The sequence below is a fragment of the Alligator mississippiensis genome, chromosome 5 (genome assembly GCF_030867095.1).
Source record: "Alligator mississippiensis isolate rAllMis1 chromosome 5, rAllMis1, whole genome shotgun sequence".
Lineage (NCBI taxonomy): Eukaryota > Metazoa > Chordata > Crocodylia > Alligatoridae > Alligator > Alligator mississippiensis.
Genome location: NC_081828.1, coordinates 42,893,639 through 42,914,118, shown reverse-complemented (window position 1 = coordinate 42,914,118; position 20,480 = coordinate 42,893,639). Strand labels below are relative to the sequence as shown.

At 42.1% G+C, this 20,480-nt stretch overlaps 1 protein-coding gene across 4 annotated transcripts in view; it reads left to right on the top strand.

Annotated features, from left to right (window-relative positions):
• Positions 1-19,586, top strand: part of MTA1 (metastasis associated 1) — a 127,813-nt gene extending 108,227 nt beyond the window's left edge. For 2 of the 4 annotated variants that reach the window (XM_059728259.1, XM_014605210.3), the window contains 2 exons: positions 10,788-10,939; positions 17,898-17,986. In XM_059728259.1, coding sequence (XP_059584242.1) covers positions 10,788-10,897 — 110 coding nt within the window. In that variant the 3' untranslated portion in view covers positions 10,898-10,939; positions 17,898-17,986. Of the gene's footprint in view, positions 1-1,603; positions 1,616-7,341; positions 7,374-10,787; positions 10,940-17,897 lie in introns of all 4 variants that reach the window. The other 2 variants (XM_006259952.4, XM_014605207.3) reach the window with 2 other exon arrangements.
• Positions 19,587-20,480: the final 894 nt, after the last annotated feature.

Below are 20,480 nucleotides of genomic sequence, written 5' to 3'. Positions count from 1 at the left end.
CAGTGGAGCTGGCTGGCTTCATGAGAGGAAGTTCTATACCCTTTTTTAAATGGCTGTAATAAATTATTGTTACTACCAGCACAATTGGAGAAATCTATGATGAGGCACTGTTTACAATTCCTTCCACTACCTCCCGTGATAATAAGCTGCACGTTATCTTTGCTTATGAGCTGCATGCTTAGAAGCACAATTTATCTCTCTGAGGTCTATTCTCTTTGCTATACAGCTGCATTTGGGGGGAAAAGATGCTTTGCAAGAAGTAGAGAGAACTGCATCTCCTTCAAGTAGTCTCCTGATTATAATACTTAGATTTCCAAAGCTTGCAAAGGCCTCACTCAGAACGCAGGCTTTCTTTGTTCTACAACTTTTTGTGCAAAGTTAACCAGAGTCTTTTGATCTGAAGCAGAAGAAACAAGATTGAGATAATCCAAATGTATACCGTTTGTAGAGTCAGAGTACATGTCAAGAGAAACTTTTCCACTTAAGCTTGCTTTTATGATTTTGTGATTTTTTTATTTTTTTTTTGTGGGTCTCTTTTATTGACTGCATGATAAGTGGGTCTGGAAAAGAGATTTGGATGAGCAGAAGATGGCAGTCCCATGGGTCAGTTCAGGAAGAACACCCCCTATATTAGCAAAGCACAGAGGTTTGTTTGAAGAGAAGACAAGTGGATACCCAGGCTGGTATTGGCAAAAGCTGGACAGGCAGATTGGATGCTGTAAGATGAGTGAATAAGTAGAGGGGAACAGCTGTGAGTGGCCTTGAAGATGAGAACGAGAAGCATAAACTTGTATGTGGCATGTGCAGTTCCATTCACAAGTCCGGGGGCAGGGCAAAGGGACTGGTGAGTGTGGGCACTTTCCTCATGATGTCATGGGGCCAGGAAGGAGAAGGCCCCACCTGCGTCTGACCCAGACTGGGTCGCTGTGACCTGCAGCCTAAAAAGATCAAAAGATTGATGACTACTGAGTTAAGGTATCAGAACATTGCTCTAAAGCAGGGATAGCCAACCTGTGGCATACACAGCTTGTGTGTGGCATGTAGCAGAATGGGGAGGGGGCAGGCACTACAGTGGCAGGTGTGGCAGAGAGGAGAAGGCAGATTGGGCAGGGAGCAGAAAGCAGAGCAGCAAATCGGGTAGGTGAAGGGAATCAGAATGGTACTTGGGGAGGGTTCTGGGCTACTTTGTGCCATACCTGCCAAAAAGGCTGACTGCTACTGCTCTAAAGTATGCTGTGAAGCAAATTGGTGTAGTGTAAATATCTCCAAAAATGAGCACTTTGAAAGCTACTTTTAGAAAAGCAAGGGATGGCCAAGGGAAGTGAGCAACTTTCTCATTCGTAGGTAATCCAATCTGTTCTATTTTTGATCTCCTGTTTGAAGAAAATGACTGTCCATTTAATGTTGCCATAATCAGTCTAATATCAAAGATTTGTTAGAAGCTTTCTTGCTTTTATTCTCTGCTGCTGTCAAAATCTGGTTTGGTTTTGATTTTTTGCTTTTATTGCATGGTGCTGGGCTGTTGTATTCTGAATCACATTATTCTTTCCTTTTTTAACTTTAAATCTTTTTTTTCTCCCTTTTCCTTTGCCAATCTTGGTAGGAACTTATTTAGGTAAGTAAATTGCAATTTTAACATTGTTTTATGCACTACAGAATTCTGAGAAAATGTTAGTCCAGCCTAGGTGGTGTTCAATGTAAGTTTACACCCTCTTCTACTAGATTACACTTTCTGGATACCTGCACTCCTGCAGATTCACACTCTCCAGTTTTAAGATGGTGACATCTGACAGCCTGCTCAGTTGCAACAAGGTCTTGGCAGCTTAAAAAATGGACACTGATATAACTTTCATTATGTATGAAAAGTGGTTGTGCATTCTCTCTCTGTCTGTCCCTCTCTCTCTGTCTCATTCACTCAAGTGAACTTGAAATTCAGTCATTTGGAAGTACAGTTTTTCTTTGTTAAAATTCTTACTCTTCCTTCTGCATGCTGGTTTGTTATGGCTTGCTCAGAAATGTAGTATTGCTGAGATTTGAAGGGGCAGTTGTTTTCAGAGCAGGGGTGGAAACAAATGTAAGATTACACAGACTTGAAAAACAAGTACACATTTTAAAATGTAGTTTAGATTTTAAACCTACTAGCCATGACAGTGTATATTTTAGCTCTCTAGGTATATTACAATTAAATGCATTGCATGTTTTTACATAATACAGTAAAGTGAAGTTTAAAAAAACTGTATATCATTGCTTGTTACCTTGATTGTTATAAAAATGATTTAGGCTTACACAAGACCGATGTGCACTTCAAGGAATCATTGTTTGTGTGCTGTGGATATGTAAAGAGGAGCAGGGGTTAAAAGTCTACACCATCCCAAGGCTTTCCCAAGGCTAGGTGTCAGACTATGGTGCTCATTGGTATTGTGTCAGAGGTTGCTTGAGGGGAGTTCTAAGAGCTTCTCCAAGAAAATGCAAATAAAGATGTACAGCTAAGATAAACTTGATTCAAAGAAAAGATCAGGAGGGAGGTACAGAAGTGAGTTCCAGATTTCTACTTAAAATAGCAAAATTGGGCTGACAGCCGCTTCCTGATATTTGCCATAGTCATTTGCCGGTAGATTCCCTTATTCCTTCTAGATGTGACTGGGTATATATCAGAGACAGAAGGGAGAGGCTGGCTTTTCCACAGTGCTGCGTTTTGTGGAGATGGTAAAGAATAAGAAGATTATACTTCAGTAGTGAGAGTAGGTAGTGTAGGGGACAGCTGTGGTGCTACCACTAAAGTTTGAGGAAGGACCTACTTGAAATCCTTATAAGTAGAAATTTTGTCAGATAGCATGTGCATAGGGCTTTTTTCCAGTTCCTGTAGGAATGGATTATATTACCAGTTTTTCTGTTATATACAGGAAGCTAGATTCTCACTCTGCAGTCTTAAACGCCAGCTGTTCCTTTAGGCCCACCAGCAAGCTGCTTGCACTCCGCTTTTAATTCCTATATGAACTCTCAGCTGCAGTACAGTGGAGGAGAGATCCAGGTTTGTGTGTTCCTTGAATCCATTGGTCCTCCGTAGAAGGGGCACTGTGAATGTGTGTATGCATGTGTGCTTGTTAATCCAGATATCCAATTGAGGCTTTGTCCCTTTGGAACAAATTGAAGAGAAATGTACTTTGGCCGCATGTAGTAGGAACTCCTTTCTGTCCCATTTCTTCTACCAGTTACAGTTCCCCTATTGATCATCTTGGGAGAAAGTATGTTTTTCTGCAGCTCTGATACTATAAGAATGTTTAAGCATCAGATCATTATAACTTGATATGGGTATTCCCTGTAAAGCGAGTGCTCTTTCATAAAGGGTTTTGTGCCAAGGAATGAAAATTTGAAGGCCTTTCCAAAATGTAGGAGCTCAGATGTACTTTGCAGTCCTTTATGCAACATCTCTAATATGGCTACTTGATCTGTAGCCTTTTCTGTGAGCCTTCAATGTTCTGGTAAAATCTATATTTACAGTGGTACAATCGTAAGTTCTGAATGTAACATAACCTTTGAAGCGCCTGCTTTTTAGATATCTCTAACTAGAAGACTTTAGGGAAAACTAATTGACAACAGACCCTTCTCTAAGGCTATGGGTTTTTTTTTTTAGTGTTCTGAGGAAAGAAATCCTAATCTTTTGAGATTTCGGAACGTATCCTAGTTTCTGCAGCTCTTAGCTTTCATGAATGAAAAGTGAAGATCTGGTTAGTCAGAGATTTGTCATCAGAGGCCTTCTTCCTCTCCCTCAGATTCATCCTTAACTATGCCTTTAAACCACTAATCTTGAAGGTGATGTGTAGGAAACAGTCAGCTTCTTGTTTTTAGGTTGTTTGTAATGTCAGTCAGCTGGGTTTTTAGAGATCATCCAAAGTGTTATTCACTCTCCCTTCTGTAGATCTCACCAGGGAATCCTTTGAGACAGCATTAGAGGAAAACGTCCCCATCTAATGTAGTGGTTGCAAAAGAGAAGACGGGGCCTGTGAGGGTTTTTATTTCTAATGTTTACTTAGACACTTCCTTACACTTTTGGTTTATATGCATGGGGAGGGTTTGGGAGATAAGCTATCTTCATTCTGTTTTCAGTACATGAAAAATTGAAAAACCAACTCAGGAGGGATCAAGTCTCACATGGTGGTGTCTCCAAGTTAATATCATTCCTTACTCAGGTCTCTGGATGGTTCAGGACTCGGAATATTTGTGATGTGTACTTTTACCACTTTAAGGAGAAATTCCTAGTAAGAGGTCACAGGTTCAAGCTAGGTATCTGTCACTTTTAGGACAGAGTAGAATAGGATATAGATGTGGTGCTATATTTCTCATACTGTCAGATAAATTAGTGCTAAATATTGTTATGAGTTTGTTTATTTTTTAACAACAGCCATTGTTTCTGAGAAATTATATCAAATGTAATGATTTTCTGCCGCAATGCAAAATGAATTTAAGTGGCTACTTTTGTATTCTCTTTTCCTTCCTACTTTTCAGGTATATAAATATGTGTAAAGGGAACCATCTGAAATAGATAGGATTAATGTATTGCCCACTGTAGATAAGACCTTGTGTTATAGCAAGAATATAAAATGGCTTTGAAAAATGTCATCCAATTATGTACTGCTGATAGCTGTATCAGAGGAACAAGGAACTGAATCACTTTCTCCTAGAAGGAGTAGCTTACTGATAAATCATGTTGGACAATTAGTAATTTCTTTGCTGGTCACAGGAACAAGGTGTCAGACCAGTAGTGGTTCTGGCTTGACCTTCACCTCAGTCCTTGCCAGAGTCTCATTATCTGCATTCATCCCCTCTCAACACAGACTATCTAAATTAATATTCATTTGGGAACTGTGAATAACCTCACTAATGCCTATTTCCATCCAACATTCATAGTGCCAGTAGCCATCTCTTCTGAATTTGGACTCTCCTTTGGCACTGTCTGCTCCTGTGAACCTGCCATTTATTTTCAGCACAGTGAATGTTGCAGGGGTAAACTTAGAACGTATCTGTGCTTTCCCTCTCAGAATCTTGGGATGTTTCACAACATTAAATATTTATAGTGCTCAGTAACTGGGTGAGCAAAAAGAAAGTACCATCCTCATTTTACAGATGGTGAAACAGAAGTTTGGGGTGATTAAATGACTTTGCCCACTGATAGACAATGGATAAAATTACAGTTCAATGACTAAAACATCAGTCTCCTAATTGTCTATCCTAGGTCCATCCCTAATGAATGGGCAGCTTCCCAACGTGTGTTCAATTCTGTTCACACCAAGTGGCTATTCCTGCTACTGTCTTTTTGAATGGGACAGCTGCTCCTACATTAAAACTTGTAGGTTCATTATCTTGAGATTTACATTGCCTAATCAGTTCCACTACCGCTACCTGGCTTCCTTTAACATTTGAGTGCATCAATTCTGTATGGACTGACATCTCCCTCTTTCTGGTGACTGCTTTTGTCTAGCTCTGTGCATGTTTGAGCATTAAAACATCAGAAAATTTAAGCTGTTCATATTTATCTTCATATGTTGGTACCTACTTATTATATCTGTCCTTCTGTAGAAAGATTATTGCATACGATGCAAGCTGCTGGTTTTAATGCAGTATTACAGTTGAGCACTCAAATGTAGTATTTTTTTTTCCATTGGAACATTAACTTGCCCTCATTCTGCAAGTTTTATAACATACTTTGAGTATGTTAGAGTTTGTATTTACCACGGAAAATTTTAAATTCAGCCCTTTTTATTCTTGCATGCTCTTTTTATTGAAAAGTGTGGATAGAATCTTCTAACATAGAAACTGTGGGGGCAGGAAGGGTCTTGAGGGTTCACGTTTTTTTTTAAATGAATTAACTTTAAAAAAAAAAAAAAAAAAAAGCTACAGAGATCTTGCTTACTTCCTTTTTAAAATCAATTCACCCTTGGCCAGAGACCAAATACAGGGGGGGGAAACAGGCCAAAGGGATAAATGTAAAGGTGTTAAAAATTTGTGAAAGCAGGGATATATTGGCTTATGAAAACTTTCTACAGTCAATCCCAGTGGTGGTGAATGCCCGCTATAAGAAACTTTCTGTGTGTTAGTCCTAGTACAAGTCAGTTCTGGGCCAAGAAGGGCCTCTTGACACTCTAAGGCACTGAAATTTCTAAAACACAATTTGAAATGTTGGGGCAGATTAACAGACCTACATACATAAGAGCAAAATAACATGAGAACTGCCGTTTACTGGGTCAGGCCATAAGACCATCTTGCTCAGTGTCCTGTGTCATGCAATGGCAGAATGGATACTGAAAGGGAGAGTGAGCAGGGTTTTGTCCAGTGTTCCTTTGCCACTGGCAGCCACCAGCATTTAGGGTCTAAGAAGTTCTGATTCAGAGGCTATACCTATAATTACTGATTTACCTTTCCTCAAAGAATTTGTCCAATTTGACAGATTGGACTTGGATAATAAATGAAAAAAAACTGAAGAAAACATGGTGATGGAAAAAGTTTGAGTTCTCCAGTTCATTCCTGCCATACCTTTGTAGCTTTAGAACAGAACTTCATTCTCTTACATATAAAAACTGCAACTTTGCCATTTATTTAAATGCCAGGTTTAGTTTATAGACTTGCTCTGCACCTAAAACATGGACCTTTTGCAATATGGTGAGGTATCTAATATAGTAAATGGTAGTCTAGGAATGTCAGGTCACTGCGTGTGTTGCTTTCCAGTACTGCTTGTGTTAACGTAACATCCACTTTGTGTGATGGGTAGATATGCTGTGCACTGTGATTGTCAGTGCCAAGTTATTGGAAGTCTTTACTTGTGGCAGGTTCTCATGTACTGAGTAGTTTGGTAGATACAATCCAATTGTGCATCCAGTAGCTAACATCCAAACTGATTAGTTGTCTGAAAATCTCAGGATGATAGTAAAGGCTTTTTTTTTTCTTTTCTTTCTTGGCCATGTAATGCCCTTCTTTAATTGAACTAAATCTACCAAAATCTGAAAATCAGGATTTTACCTAGCATTGGAGAAAAAGGTCTTAAATCTGGAAGAGGGGATATTATGTGGTTGTAGTTTCCCATAACTGGTCAGAAAGTTATAAGTAAATGGAGCATGTTTAATTTTTTTGGCTCTGCATATTGTTCATATGATTTTGATCATATTGCTAAGGAAGCTGTCCTCTCAGGTATCCCTTAGGATGGGAGAGATTAGGTAGAAAACTTCTGTTTTAGAAAACCAACCCAGTTGCAACCATAGGTGTGTGTGTTTTGATTTTTGTATTTTTTTCTTTCTGTCTTGGAAAAGCAATGGTCTTACCAGCTCTATTCTCTTTCCTGTTTGTTAGGTCTGCCTAACCACGGACAAACCAGACAAATGGTAAGAGAATGTTCCTTTAAACCAAAAACAGGGAAGAAAGAAAAACCTTAACTTTCTCTAGATAGAAGAACCCTTTAAAACCTAGTTACTTCACTTCTAACTTTGCTATACACAGCTATTCATGCTTCTTCATAATTTTTTTCAATGAATTACAATTATTCTTTCACCTGTCTCTGGGTATGAAAGAGATCCAGGTATTTACATGAAAAAAGACAAAATTCAATCAATATAAATTAAATTCTGTTTTGAATGGAACATTTTGTATCCACTCATACAGAAATGAGAGTGGCTGTTTATAGCAAAGTCCTGAAATGTGTTTCTAGGTGGAATGTCTTTCACTGAAAGAGGAAGGGCTTACATGACGGAAGGGCTTTTGTTTGGAAAATGGTTTCTCATATTGAGGAAGTTGGTGTGTAAGCTGTCTGCTGAGCATGCACGTTTGCTTGCTTGTTTGTTCTTTTTTTTTTTTTAAAGTTTAAAAACTCCTCCTAGTCTTTCGTCCATTATGCTGAGAGCTTCATCAGAGGACAGAAGCAAATAGCCAGTCTGATAGGTGGGCTAGTGGCAAAGTGTTTCCCATGAAGTGCTCCTGAGATGAAATTTAACCTCCTGTGCAGAGGACCAGCCCAAGGGCTTTGCCTCGTTGAAGGTACAAAGCACAATGCGGTGCTGGGCAGGGGATACCAAGCTGCTGAGTAAAGTGAAACTTGCTCAGTTAGAGCTGGCTTGGGTCATGCTGCACAGCAGTGCCCCATGCCATGTAGACATGTCCAGGGTTTGAATTACGGGGGAGTTCTGGGAGGCTGAGACCCCCATAAGAGATGAGCCCCCCCCCTCCCCCCCCCCAAAGAGACTAAGAAGCTCAGACGGCAGTGGTGGCTCCTTGCAGCTTCTGGCTGCCACCACTGCAGATCATATTCCCCCCCCCCCCGAGAGTCGGAGTGTAATTTGAACCCTGGACATGCCTGTCCAGCCCATGTTGGTGGCTTATGTGTCCCTGTGTCTTGTGATGGGTCTCTTCACAAGGGGAAATTTCACCATTAAGAACTTCACCTGCTTCTTGTATTGCTATAGTGGAATTTGCCCCATAGGGTAAATTGTCATAATGTCTTAGTGTAAATAAAGGCACGTGTTCATGGGTAAATCTGCAATGGGTATTAATGATGGCTATTGAATAATAATTATCATCCAATCTAATGCTCCTCTCTTGGGTAGGGTATATCTCACAGCTAGGATATTTATGCTAGTTTAGTTGTAATAAGGAAGCAATAATTTTGTCTGTCATTTCTTAGCATCTGATACAACATGGTAAATTCGTATTTCTAATTTGAATTCAGTTTCACCTCTTATTACTGAGGAGACTGGCTACTTGTTTGTGTCTGCTGTATAAAAAAAAAAAACCTCAGTGTAGTGGGAGAAACCAGAGGGAATGATTTAACTTCTTTCAGCGACAAGGGTGGGAACTCTGAACTCTCACTACTCTGGTTGCTTGAAACCATGTTCTGAAAATGAAAGGTCCACGTTTCAGGATGTACCCGTTGAAGCGAGTGCTCTGTTGGTTAGACAAATGCAAAATCCAAGCATGTTAGCTGCTTTCTTCCAAGCATTTCCAAGTACTTTCTCTATAGCTATTCTACTGACAAGTTAAACACGGGGAGAAAAATTATGTTCTCAATGCAAATGAAAAGACCTTCTCTGCAGAAGTCTGGCAAAGCCTTGTTCCAAACTTTGTTGATAAACCTCAACATTAAAGGCTAATTATCTGGAAGAGTTTTAATGGTTTGCTTTGCTGAAATGGTCTTGCGTACCAAGGAGCCAGAAAGTTGAAAGAAAAAAGAAATGGTTTCTTCCATGTGTTATAATTGTGGGAGCTCTCTCCAGTTTTGAGGGATTAGGATGGAAAAGGTTTCAGCTCTTCTTATAGACCCTTATTTTCTGGAAGAGGGGGCAAAGGTATCCAAACATGAAATCACCAGTGGCATTTACTGACTAGGGATGGTCAGAAATGTTATTCCCAATGTGGTGTTTGTTTTTTTGTTGGGAGGGGTTTTTTTTGGTGGGTTTTGTTTTTTTTAATGGAAAATTTTGGCTTTGCAGCTAAACTAAATTTCACAGAAAAGCATCTGATTTCTGTGGAAAATATTTTTGTCAAGAAAAAGCACCCCTCCCCCCAGTCTATATATTTTAATTTGGATGTGCTAATGCAGAATCCTATGGGAAATATACATGGAGCGCTTCAAGCTCCCCTTCTCTTCCATAGGCTTGGTTCCGTGGCCAAGCATCATTTCCTCATGATGCATCTCTTACCATCTTCAAGGGGAATTCCTAGGAAATAGTCTGACCTTGGCAACTACATTCTCCTTGCCTGAACTACAAGCCCTTTGGGCAAGGTTTCCAAAATTCAGATTTTTTTTTTTGGTATCCAGTTTTTTGCTGAATTCTCAGTAGTCCATGGAAAACATTGAACTTGTTTTCTTTTTATTGAAATCTCTCCTGTCCCTACCCTCCTCCCTCCTGACGGTTCTAAGTCTGGCCAGTTCTAATTTACACATGATCAAAATTTGGGGCCTGATTCTGCAACCTTTTCATGTTTAATGCTGTTGATTTCAACGGGATTACTCTAAGTAGTGCTTCTCATGGATTTGGGTGGCAGAATTGGGCCCTATATGATCAAGGACAGCCAAATTGGACTAGTTTAACCATTTTGCATGTCTACTCCATTATAGAAATAAACTCCTAATTTTTGAGTGGAAAGGGATGATGTGTAGATCTGTAAGAAACCATGGACTTGTTGCTTTGTAAAGCAAGTTTGATAATTTAGGGGGCATCTGAAAAATTCAGTCCCCCAGTAATGCTTTCTAACGGACACTTTAAAACATGTAGTTTTAGGGAGAATACTTTTGGAAAACCAATGTATTACCCTTATACATTTAAAAAAAAAAGTCATCCTTAAAGCACAAAGGATGTGGGTGAATTTGTGAGAACCAGAAATAATCTTAGAGCACATAAAAATCTGACTCTCATTGTAAATCTACACTTGTTTCTCTGAAATGAATAGAATTCCTCCAGATTTACAGTAGTGCCTGAGATGAAATCCAGTGCTCAGTCTTCCAAACTTGATGCAATCCTTTTAATCATGAAGGTTTACAGGCAGGGCCTCCTAATGATCCTATTCCTGTTTGTTGGAGTACTGCTGCCCTATTGTATATGTAAGAGGGCCTCAGTAGTTCGTGCTAGGGGGCTTGTTCTTGTTCATTAATTTTATGTTCTCTCACAGGCTGGAGGGGAGAAAATTTGTCAAGAACTTAATGTCTGATTCAAAAATTTTAATTCTTCTCGTTTGGGTGTTTGTCATATGCTACCTTATATTTGACACAGTCTGTAATTTTATTTTTTTTCCCTATATTATGTCAGGGACCAAGTCGAAACTTGCTGCTCAATGGGAAATCATACCCAACAAAAGTTCGATTAATTCGTGGTGGATCCATGCCTCCAGTGAAAAGGAGGAGGATGAACTGGATTGATGCTCCAGATGATGTGTTTTACATGGCCACTGAAGAAACCAGGTAGGAAAGAAGCTTCATTCAAATGGCATTAACAAGGTCCATTCAACATTTTTTCGTTTCTATTTTGCATTTACCACCAATAGTGCTTTTCATGCATGCTGAAAGCATGTTTCGTCATTTAGGCTGACTCTTCACCAACCTGATGTTGTTTCATAGTTGGTAGGGTCAGAAGGGACCTGAGCAGATCATCAAGTCTGGCCCCCTGCCATGGCAGGAAAGAGCACTGGGGTCAAACGACCCCAGCAAGGTGTTCATCCAGCCTCCTCCTAAAGACCCTCAGGGTAGGAGCCAGCACCACTTCACTTGGAAGTTGGTTCCAGATCCTAGCTGCCCTGACAGTGAAATAGCGTCTCCTGATGTCTAGCCTGAATCTGCCCTCTGGCAGCTTGTGACCGTTATTTCTTGTCATTCCTGGTAGTGCTCGGGGGAACAGGGACTCTCCCATTGCCTGCTGGTCCCCCCTGACTCGCTCGTAAACGGTCACTAGATCCCCCCTCAGCCTTCTCTTGTGGAAGCTGAACGTGTTCAGGTCCCTTAGGCTCTCCTTGTAGGGCCTGCCTTGCTGACCCCTGATCATGCAAGTGGCCCTCCTCTGGACCCTCTCCATGTTGTCCACATCCGTCCTGAAGTGCAGCGCCCAGAACTGGATGCAGTACTCCAACTGCAGCCTGACCAGTGTCGCATAGAGGGGGAGGATCACCACTTTGGATCTGCTTGAGATGCATCTGTGGATGCATGACAAGCTGTGGTTGGCCTTCCTGACCGTGTCCCCACACTGTTGGCCCATGTTCATTTTGGCATCAATAATGACTCCAAGATCCTTTCCTGCCTCTGCACTGACAAGAAGGGAGTTCCCCAACCTGTAGGTATGCTGCTGGTTCTTCCTCCCCAGGTGCAGCACCTTGCACTTGTCAGTGTTGAAACCCATCCTGTTCTCATCCGCCCACCCCTGTAACCTGTCTAGGTTTATTAAGACCCTGGGTACACATTATAGTTACGGTGAAATTAAGGTATTAACGGTGCTGTAAACAGTAACACTTCTACCCATGCAGCCAATTTATGGCTCTATAAGGTGACAGACTGGCCACAAAGATATTCCACAAAATATATGGAAGATCTTTATGGCTCTTCTTATGGTGCTATAAATTGAATGGGTAGCACCACTAGATTCAGGGCTGTCTTAAGGCTGAAGCCAACAATCAGCTAATTGTTGGTCCCAGCCCCAGGACAGCCATGAGTCTCCAACTAGATCTAGGGCTGACAGTCAGCTAATTGCCAGTCCTGGCCCCGGGACAGCTAGTAGTCTTGATCTGGACCTGGGGCCCCTACTCATCTAATTGTTGGCCCTGTCCTTGGACTCCCTCAGGTCTGGAACTGTTTAAGGGCTGGCGGCAGCCCTGGGTCTGGGACCAATCCGCACTCTGCCTGATCCACCGTGACACAATTGGGATCAGGGGTATTTTTGCATGGCTGGCATGGCAAGAGATGCAGTGTTTGGAATAGGGCCTAAAATTCCTCCAATCCCAGTCATGACATTGCCAGGCCCTACAGCTTGGACAGCTGCATTAGATGTTTGGATGATGTGGGCCTGTGGCTGACTGTATACTGTCCCATGGAGCTAGAGGAAGATTCCCCCTTTTGTTCTCCTAAGCCATGTTTTAGAATGTAGGAAATGCCCCAGGGAAGGCTAAAACTTGGAATCCATCCATCCCAATCCTCAGATCCATAGAAGTCCATGAAAGTTTTATCCCTCCTCTCCAAGATCCCATCCACCCAGCAATGTCCTGGCATGTGAGTACAGAGAGTATCATGTTTGCACTTGGGGGAGCAAAGCATTTAAGGCTGTGATAGACCCCTCTTAGCACTAGGGTAGTGCTTTGTCTTGCACATGGTGCTACTCAATATATCTGTCCCAGATGTGTACCACTGAAACCTCCATACTTTAGCATCCAAAATTACAACAGAAGAACGGGAGTTGAGTAACAAAGTTGAGTACAGAAGCTAGTGTGCGTTGCACTCTTCGTGCATCTGCATTCGGTACACATGATCAAACTCTTCTGACCTGCACTGTCCTTCTGAAGCTGAATTTGTTCTCTGAATGCTTTTGTGTCCCTGGCCTGAGAACACAGAGGGACAGCTGAGCCTACGCTGCCCTTAATTCCTTCTTGCTCTTGAGGCCAGTGAGAATGAAGTCCTGCAGTGTCTGCCTGCTTCTCTGTACTTTTGTAGTTAGCCTTCCTAATTTTTATTGCCCACTGGCAAAAAATAGTAATAAAGTCTCAGTGTAGGCTATGTCCATCACCCTATACAGGGGCACCAGCAATATGATAGAAGCTAGACCTCTGGGCTAAGTACAGACACATGGGTGCATTAGGGGGAGGTTACATTTGGTTCAAAATGGTCTCCCAATATCAGGGAAGCTGGAATTGGAGGGGTGGGGCTAACAGAGGAATTGTGGTGGGGGCAAGTAGGCTGGGGGAATCGGGTCCACTGGGGGAATGGGGGAGGGGCAGGCACAACCAGTGGGTGGTGGGGGGGATAGGCATGACTGACCTTCAAGGGGTGGGGGGTGAAGCAGGAGTTACCTGTGGAAGCGATCAGAATGAGGGGGCAGGTGTGATCTGTGGGGTGTTGCTGGGGTCTGGGAGAGTCTGGTGGAATCAGAAGGGTTTACAGGGGCTGTGGAGGGGTTTGGGGGAGGACCAGGGGCTATTTTTAGCTTTCTCTGACTCCCTTCCCCCCTACCCCCAGCAAATCTACACCCCTATCCCTCCAGCCCCTCTCCTTGCAGGATGGGTGTTGTGGGGGCTGGTTGATCCAGTGGGGGGCAAGGAGTTGGGGAGCAAAATCAGGCAGTCATTTTGAACCCAATTAAGCTCTCTGAATGTCTGTACTTAGCCCTGGGATTCAATACCTAGCCTTCATGTGAAGCTCTGACATCTGTCAGTGACGGGGACTCCTGGTGCCTTCTAAGTCTTGGAGACCAGTACATCCCTGAGCAATGCTCCATATGTAGCTGCTTCTCTAAACATACTCAGAAAGGTTAGAGGAGCTGGCTTAGGCTGTTCCATCTTGAGAGCTTGATGCTTGAGAGCTTGACCTTGGATTAGAGAAATTTGGAACTAAATCACAGTCCTCCAAGCAGTCTCTGGCAATGAGCCACTTATTCTACCCTGACTTCTCAGCCCACTTGTCAGGCCCTAGTTGTTGCCACTATCTGTCATCAATGTCCATTGACGGGCAGAAGAGGATACCGCTTTAGTGAAAAGGCAGGGTGGAAGTACTTTTTCTGGTGTCTTTGGTACTGACTGGTACAGGCTGGCATGTTGGGCAGAATGAAACTAGATGAGGTTCAATGTAGAGAAATGCAAAGTGCTGCATCTGGGAAGGAAGAACCCCCAGCACACCTACAGGCTGGGCATCGTTAACCTGACCAGCACTACAAATGAAAGGGATCTGGGGGTAACAATAAACCCCAGCATGAATATGAGCCGACAGTGCGATGCAGTAGCCGCTAGGGCCAATAAAACTCTGGCGTGCATCAATCAATGCATCTCCAGTAAATCCAAAGAAGTAATTCTCCCACTTTACTCAACATTGGTGTGGCTGCAGCTGGTGTATTGCATCCAGTTCTGGGCACCGCACTTCAATAAGTATATGTGCTAAAGCTTGAAAGGGTCCAGAGAAGGGCCACCCGTATGATCAGGGACTTGCATGGCAAGCCATAGGAGGAGAGGCTGAGGGATCTCGGACTCTTCAGCCTAAATACAAGAAGGCTGAGAGGGGACCTGATTGTGGCTTACCCCTATATCAGAGGCATACATCAGGGACTCAGTGAACAGCTGTTTACCAGGGTGCCCTGGGGGAAAACTAGAAACAACGGCCAGAAACTCCTGGAAGATAGTTTCAGGCTGAACATTGTGAAAAACTTCTTTACAACTAGGGTGTCCAGATTAGGGAACAAGTTCCCCACAGAGGTGGTGCAATCATGTACCCTAGAGAAGACCTGGATGGTCACCTGGCTGGGGTCACCTGACCCCAGATGTCTTTCCTGCTCATGCAGGGGGCTGGACCTGATGATCCTTTGGGGTCCCTTCCAGCCCTATGATTCTATTGTACCTATTAAATCTAGGACTGCTTCAGCTGGAGTCCTGGTATCTCCCGCTGGTCATCTTGAAACCATGCTCAATACACAAACCATATGGCACTAGAAGGCTTAAATTGGGGCACCTCTTCCCTAGAGAGGTTGAGGGTGGATAATACTCGAGTTCCTAGTCAGTGGCTGCATCTACATGGGACACTGACTGCCCAGTCTTTACTGACCAGTCATTTAGTACTTGTATAAATGAGTACTAAATGACTGCACAGAAACCAGAATTACTGTGTAGTAGCATTGCCAAACAGCTTTTGGGTGATGTTGACTACACAGGAGTGCTTTGCTACTGTGCAGTAGCATCACATCATGCTTCTTGCCAATGAGCTACTGCGCAATCGGCGTCTCATGTAGATGTGTCCACTGATCCAGTAATAAAAAATAGATTAAGGAAATATCTCTGATGCCTATCTCTCCCTCAGACTGTGTATTAACTATAGAATAGCCACTCCCTTGGAGGTGGTATACTCCTATGTCTTCCCCATCTTAACACAGCAGGGGGTCCTCTCCCACCTACTCCTCCTTGGGTAGCACAGTGAAAGTGAGGGAGGGCTGTATATGAGAGAGCAGGAAAAAAAAGATGTCAAAGAGAACTATGTTTTTGACCCATGGGTCTTTCCTGTTCATACTTGCATCCAGTACTAACCATGGCCTTAGTGGTTATCTTGAGTACACAGCTGTGTTCAGTCAAATCTACATCTAATACTTCTAGAGCTAGATCTTTCTTCCCAGGAAGACAATGTAGTCCATCCAGCTGGACCAGCTAGTTTACCCGTAGACTCTGAAAAGGCAGGAGGAAAAGACAGTAAACTTCACCTGCAAGACCTATTCTTCCAGCAACAGGTCCCAAGTGTGATCTCCTTGTTCTCTACTGAAGGGATGGCCCTCCAGCCTAACTGAATGAATTTAAGGCATTCCACAACTCCATCAAATGCATGGCAGGATCGAGAGAGACCTCTCGAAGTGGTTCAAGAGAAATCTCATATTCCTGGACATGTTGCCCCTTTCCACACTTGACTGGCTTGCTTTGCCTATGCGTGTGGAGTATTGGAACCTGCAGAAGACCTAAATAGTGTGTGGTATGATTCATGACCCATGCTGGAATCCATTCCATCCCCATCCAAGTGAGCAAACAGCAGGTACAGGTCTACTTCACCAGATTTGAATTCTTCTGCTTTCACTCAGTACCAGATTGACTTGTGGCAGCTGCTGTCCAGAAAGGGTCAAAACAATATTAAAATGTTTTCCAGCTCTCAAATAATTTGGACTTTGTGCCAGCTTCATAAGAATCTACCCAGCAGCAGTATCTGCTTTTCTGTTCAGAGCTGTGCCATGTAATCCCTATTCTACAGCTATAATGTTCCTCAAGGGCTGTGTTCATGCTTTCCCTCTATCCAGCATTAGAGAGATGGTTTTTGGAAAATTCTCTCTAATGGGGGGGATGGTAAAAAAGTTTAAAGATGGAAAAGGAAGAGTGAAAAGACTTGGAAAATTTGTCATGCAAACCTGCCTGTGATCTATTTGGGTTATTCAAGAGAAGGCTAAATATGATTTAATCACAACCGATAACCACCCATACGGGGTGAAGTTGTCTGATAGCAGAGGTGTTTTACATGTAGCCCATAAACATTGTAACAAGGTCTAATAATTACAGACTTTTAATGCTAGAAGAATTTAGGCTAGAGATAAGGATCTGAAATTGAATAATGTCCAGGGTTATTCCTTTTTTTCTTTTCCCACTCTATCTCTTCCACCGTCTTCCAAAGTTTAGAGAAATTTGGAAGAACCAAAACAAAAAGAGAGAGAAGGGGAGGGGAAACAGTTAAAATTCATTCTGTTGCATACAGTAGTCAGAAATATGTAGAGAAGAAAATCGGAAATTTAAATTTGAGGCTTTTAAAAGCAGATTATGTTAGTGGATGCAAAATGAGAATTTCTATTTGAATCCTTTTGAAATTTTGTTGAGGACATTTACAATTTTGTGGGAAGAAAATTAGTACAATAGAGCACGACAGAGAAGGGGCTGGCCCCAAGCTGACCTGTTCCTTTAGGCTAAAATCCTTATGCACAATCCTGGCCCCACTGAAGTCTGAGCAAACAACCATTGCAGTCGGTCAGGTTTTCACTTGTTTCTAGTCCATGTGGCTTGCAAGGTATCGGACAGAAGGGCAGTGCCATTTCGTTATCTAGGGAAGCTGTTACAAATACAAGACTGAATCTTAATGATCCTTTATTTTGGCCCGTTAATTTTAAGGGAGAAATTTCCCATTTTGATGGGAAATTAGAGTCTCTTTATCAGCAGCTGCTTGAACCTGCTAAGAGGTTTGCAATGCTGGAATGATTCTGATGGGGATGGATTTGTGGTCTGGGGAAGGAAATGAAGATTCATTTATAATGTGGCTTTGCTCCTTATAATATAGCTATTGCAGCTGTATGTAGAATATACATAATGAACCTGATCCATTGCCCTAAGTATTTCAGGCATTCCCTACATCTGCTACAGCCTTGGCTCTGAACCTTCTACCTACAGACATTTCATTTTATGAATAGACCCATTGAAGTTGTAGTAAAATACCTTGGGCTCTTTGGAGGAGAGAGGTTGTATAAATAGCAGTCCCCTTCTCATTCTAATTTTGTTGGTTTATTTGCTTGTTAAAAGACTCAGGAGAAAACTTGGTTAGAATAAATAGCATAGGCTATTTATGAGTGCACAGCAGGTGTGATCTTGAACAATAAGGAGGAAAATCTTAGATGCTAGTATTTTTTGCTTTTGTCCCCAATTCCTCTTTTTTCCATTGTTTGTAGGAAAATCCGCAAGCTGCTTTCATCTTCTGAAGCTAAGCGAGCCGCCAGACGCCCTTATAAACCAATTATCATCCGGCCAATCCAGGCAGTGCCGTTACGCCAGCCCATGAACGATGAACCCATAATCATTGAGGATTAATACAAACTGAGTGGCCCTTGGAACGATGGTGGATCTGCTTGAAAGGATCTCTCCTTGATGTATACTTGAGTTTTTATTGGCTACAGCATTGAACTAACTGCTGAAGAGAGGGAACCTTTGAGGAACTGTTTTGCATCTTTTAAACACTTAAAAGGAACTCAGTCCTGCTCTGAGCCTTGATGACCACAGACTGCTCTCTCTCCCTCTCTCTCTTTCTCTTTTGCGCGCGCTCTGTCTTCTCTTCCTTTTTTTTATTTTTGGTAGCCTATTTTTCCCCCTTTGCTTCTACCCCTTTTGTAGACAGGTGGGAGGGAAAGTAAGTTTAACTTATTAAGAGAATGTGGAATAGTAATTTTTAGCTTTCTGTTTCCTCTTCTGATGTATGAAGAGCTAGAATCCTTCATTTTGTGACTGAGCTCTCGTTGCTAAGCCGTTTTTATAAGGCTGTGTTGTAAGATTTTTTTTTTTTAATTTTGTGGACAGTGCCATTTTTTATTTCATTTATATTATTTCTTTTGTAGATAGATTTCCAATCTGTAACTCTGATATTTGGAAATAGGATCTGAAAGCCAGCCACAGGTTCAGCTAGTTTTCTTGGTCCTGTCCCTTGTGTTTTTTGGATAATTTTGCATGGCCCATTCCACTTGTGCTGAAGCACAAGTCAGAAACAACTCAGGCTGAGGAAGGAGCGAGCTAAGGACTGAAGAATCTTGCAGAACATTACACTAACATTGAGCAACTGAGGCCAGGCTACTGGAATGAGCTGTTTTCTTTTGTTTTTTATCCCAGTCAGTCCCAGCAGGGTCTGGCTCATGGCATTTCTCTCAATAACCAGCAGTTTGTGTGCTGCCTTCTGTCTGACATCTGGAAACCTATGTGCTGTTATATCTACCAGGACCAGCAGTAGGCCCTCCAGTTCAGCAAGTGTAATGAATTGCTTTGCTCTGGCTCCAAGAGTCAAGTACATCAATGCCCAGGGACATTTTGCTTAGAATACTGAACCTGTTTGTGCATCAGTGTTTTTTGGACACATCTCTCCAGGGTGAACCTGGTTTCTGTTAAACTGCATTACTGTACATTTCCCATTTTGAAGGGAATTTCAAGTTAAATTACAGCTGGGTTTTCATTTGAACACAGAGTCTGAAATTAAGTGTTTTTCCCCTTGACATTTCTTGTGTTTTTGAGGGGAGGTTTTTTTTTGCATCTCCTGAACTTATTATGTATTTGCAAGTCTGTATAACTTTCTTTTTCACATGTCTTCTCATTGCAGTGCATTTGCAGAGTGCCCTGCTTTGTTTTGAAAGGATGTAAACTATCATTTGCGACTTGTGCTGATCTGTACATGTACCTGCCTCAAGCAGACACAGCATGTAAAACCCCCAAGTCATTCCATATGTGTCAGCAGTGAGATGAGCCAAAGTTGTATTTGGGTTATCACAGTCCAGCCGTGATTCTGTGCAGCACTGCTAGCCCACCAGGGTAGGCAGAAAGGAATCCCCACAAAATGAAATCAGTTCAGTTAACTTTACTTAATAAACCTGGAAACTGAACTTTTTGTGAAACCTCTGCTTCTTGTGTCTGTTCTGAAATTGAGAACTTTGCCTTTGCCAAGGCACCATCCAGCTGTAAGAGATGGAGTTGTACCCACTTCCTAGAAATTGACTTGACTTGACAAGTATTTGGATAATGGTGCTGATATGGAGAGAGAGAGAGAGAGATGCCAATTTCTTCACTTTTATTCTGCCTCTTAGCTTGTGTCATGTGGGGCAAGACTAATTCCAAATTTTAATCCCACCAGCATGCTACATAGAAATTTCTAATCTATCAATATCTCAGTTTGACTGCAAAAGTGCTGTTCTTGATAAAAATTAAGAGACTCGAGCCTGTTGCATGTGGTGACTCATACATCTCCCTGATCAGAGGCATGAGCCTGACACGTGGCCAGCGAGTTAACATTTGAATATGTTGACATTTAAATACTTCATATTAATTCATTCCTAGATTAAGCAAAATTAGTTCAAGTGCAGAGCTGATTGGCTTTTCAATAGCAACACATTTTAATCCCAGTAATTTGTAATGTTTGTGTTGCTACCAAATCCTTTAGCTGTATCCTCCACTCCTTATATGTCTCTGCTTCTGTACCTTATAAGGCAATAGCCTGCTATTGCTTCCAAACAAGGGGCTGAAGGAAAAACTAGATTTGACAGGTAGGCATGCCTGATAACCCAGTATTCCTGCAGCCCTTTAAATGTGTTACTGCCCCGGTGCTAAAGAACAAATTCTTGTACTAGCAGGAGCCTTTCTTTGTCTTCCATCCACAGATGGAATAACCAGAATGCTCTTCAAGTGATGTGATGTCAGGCTGCTAACTGAGGAAAGATCTTACAGGATTTTATTTTTTTTGTTTATAATGAGACCAGCAGCCTGAAGTGATATATTCTAGG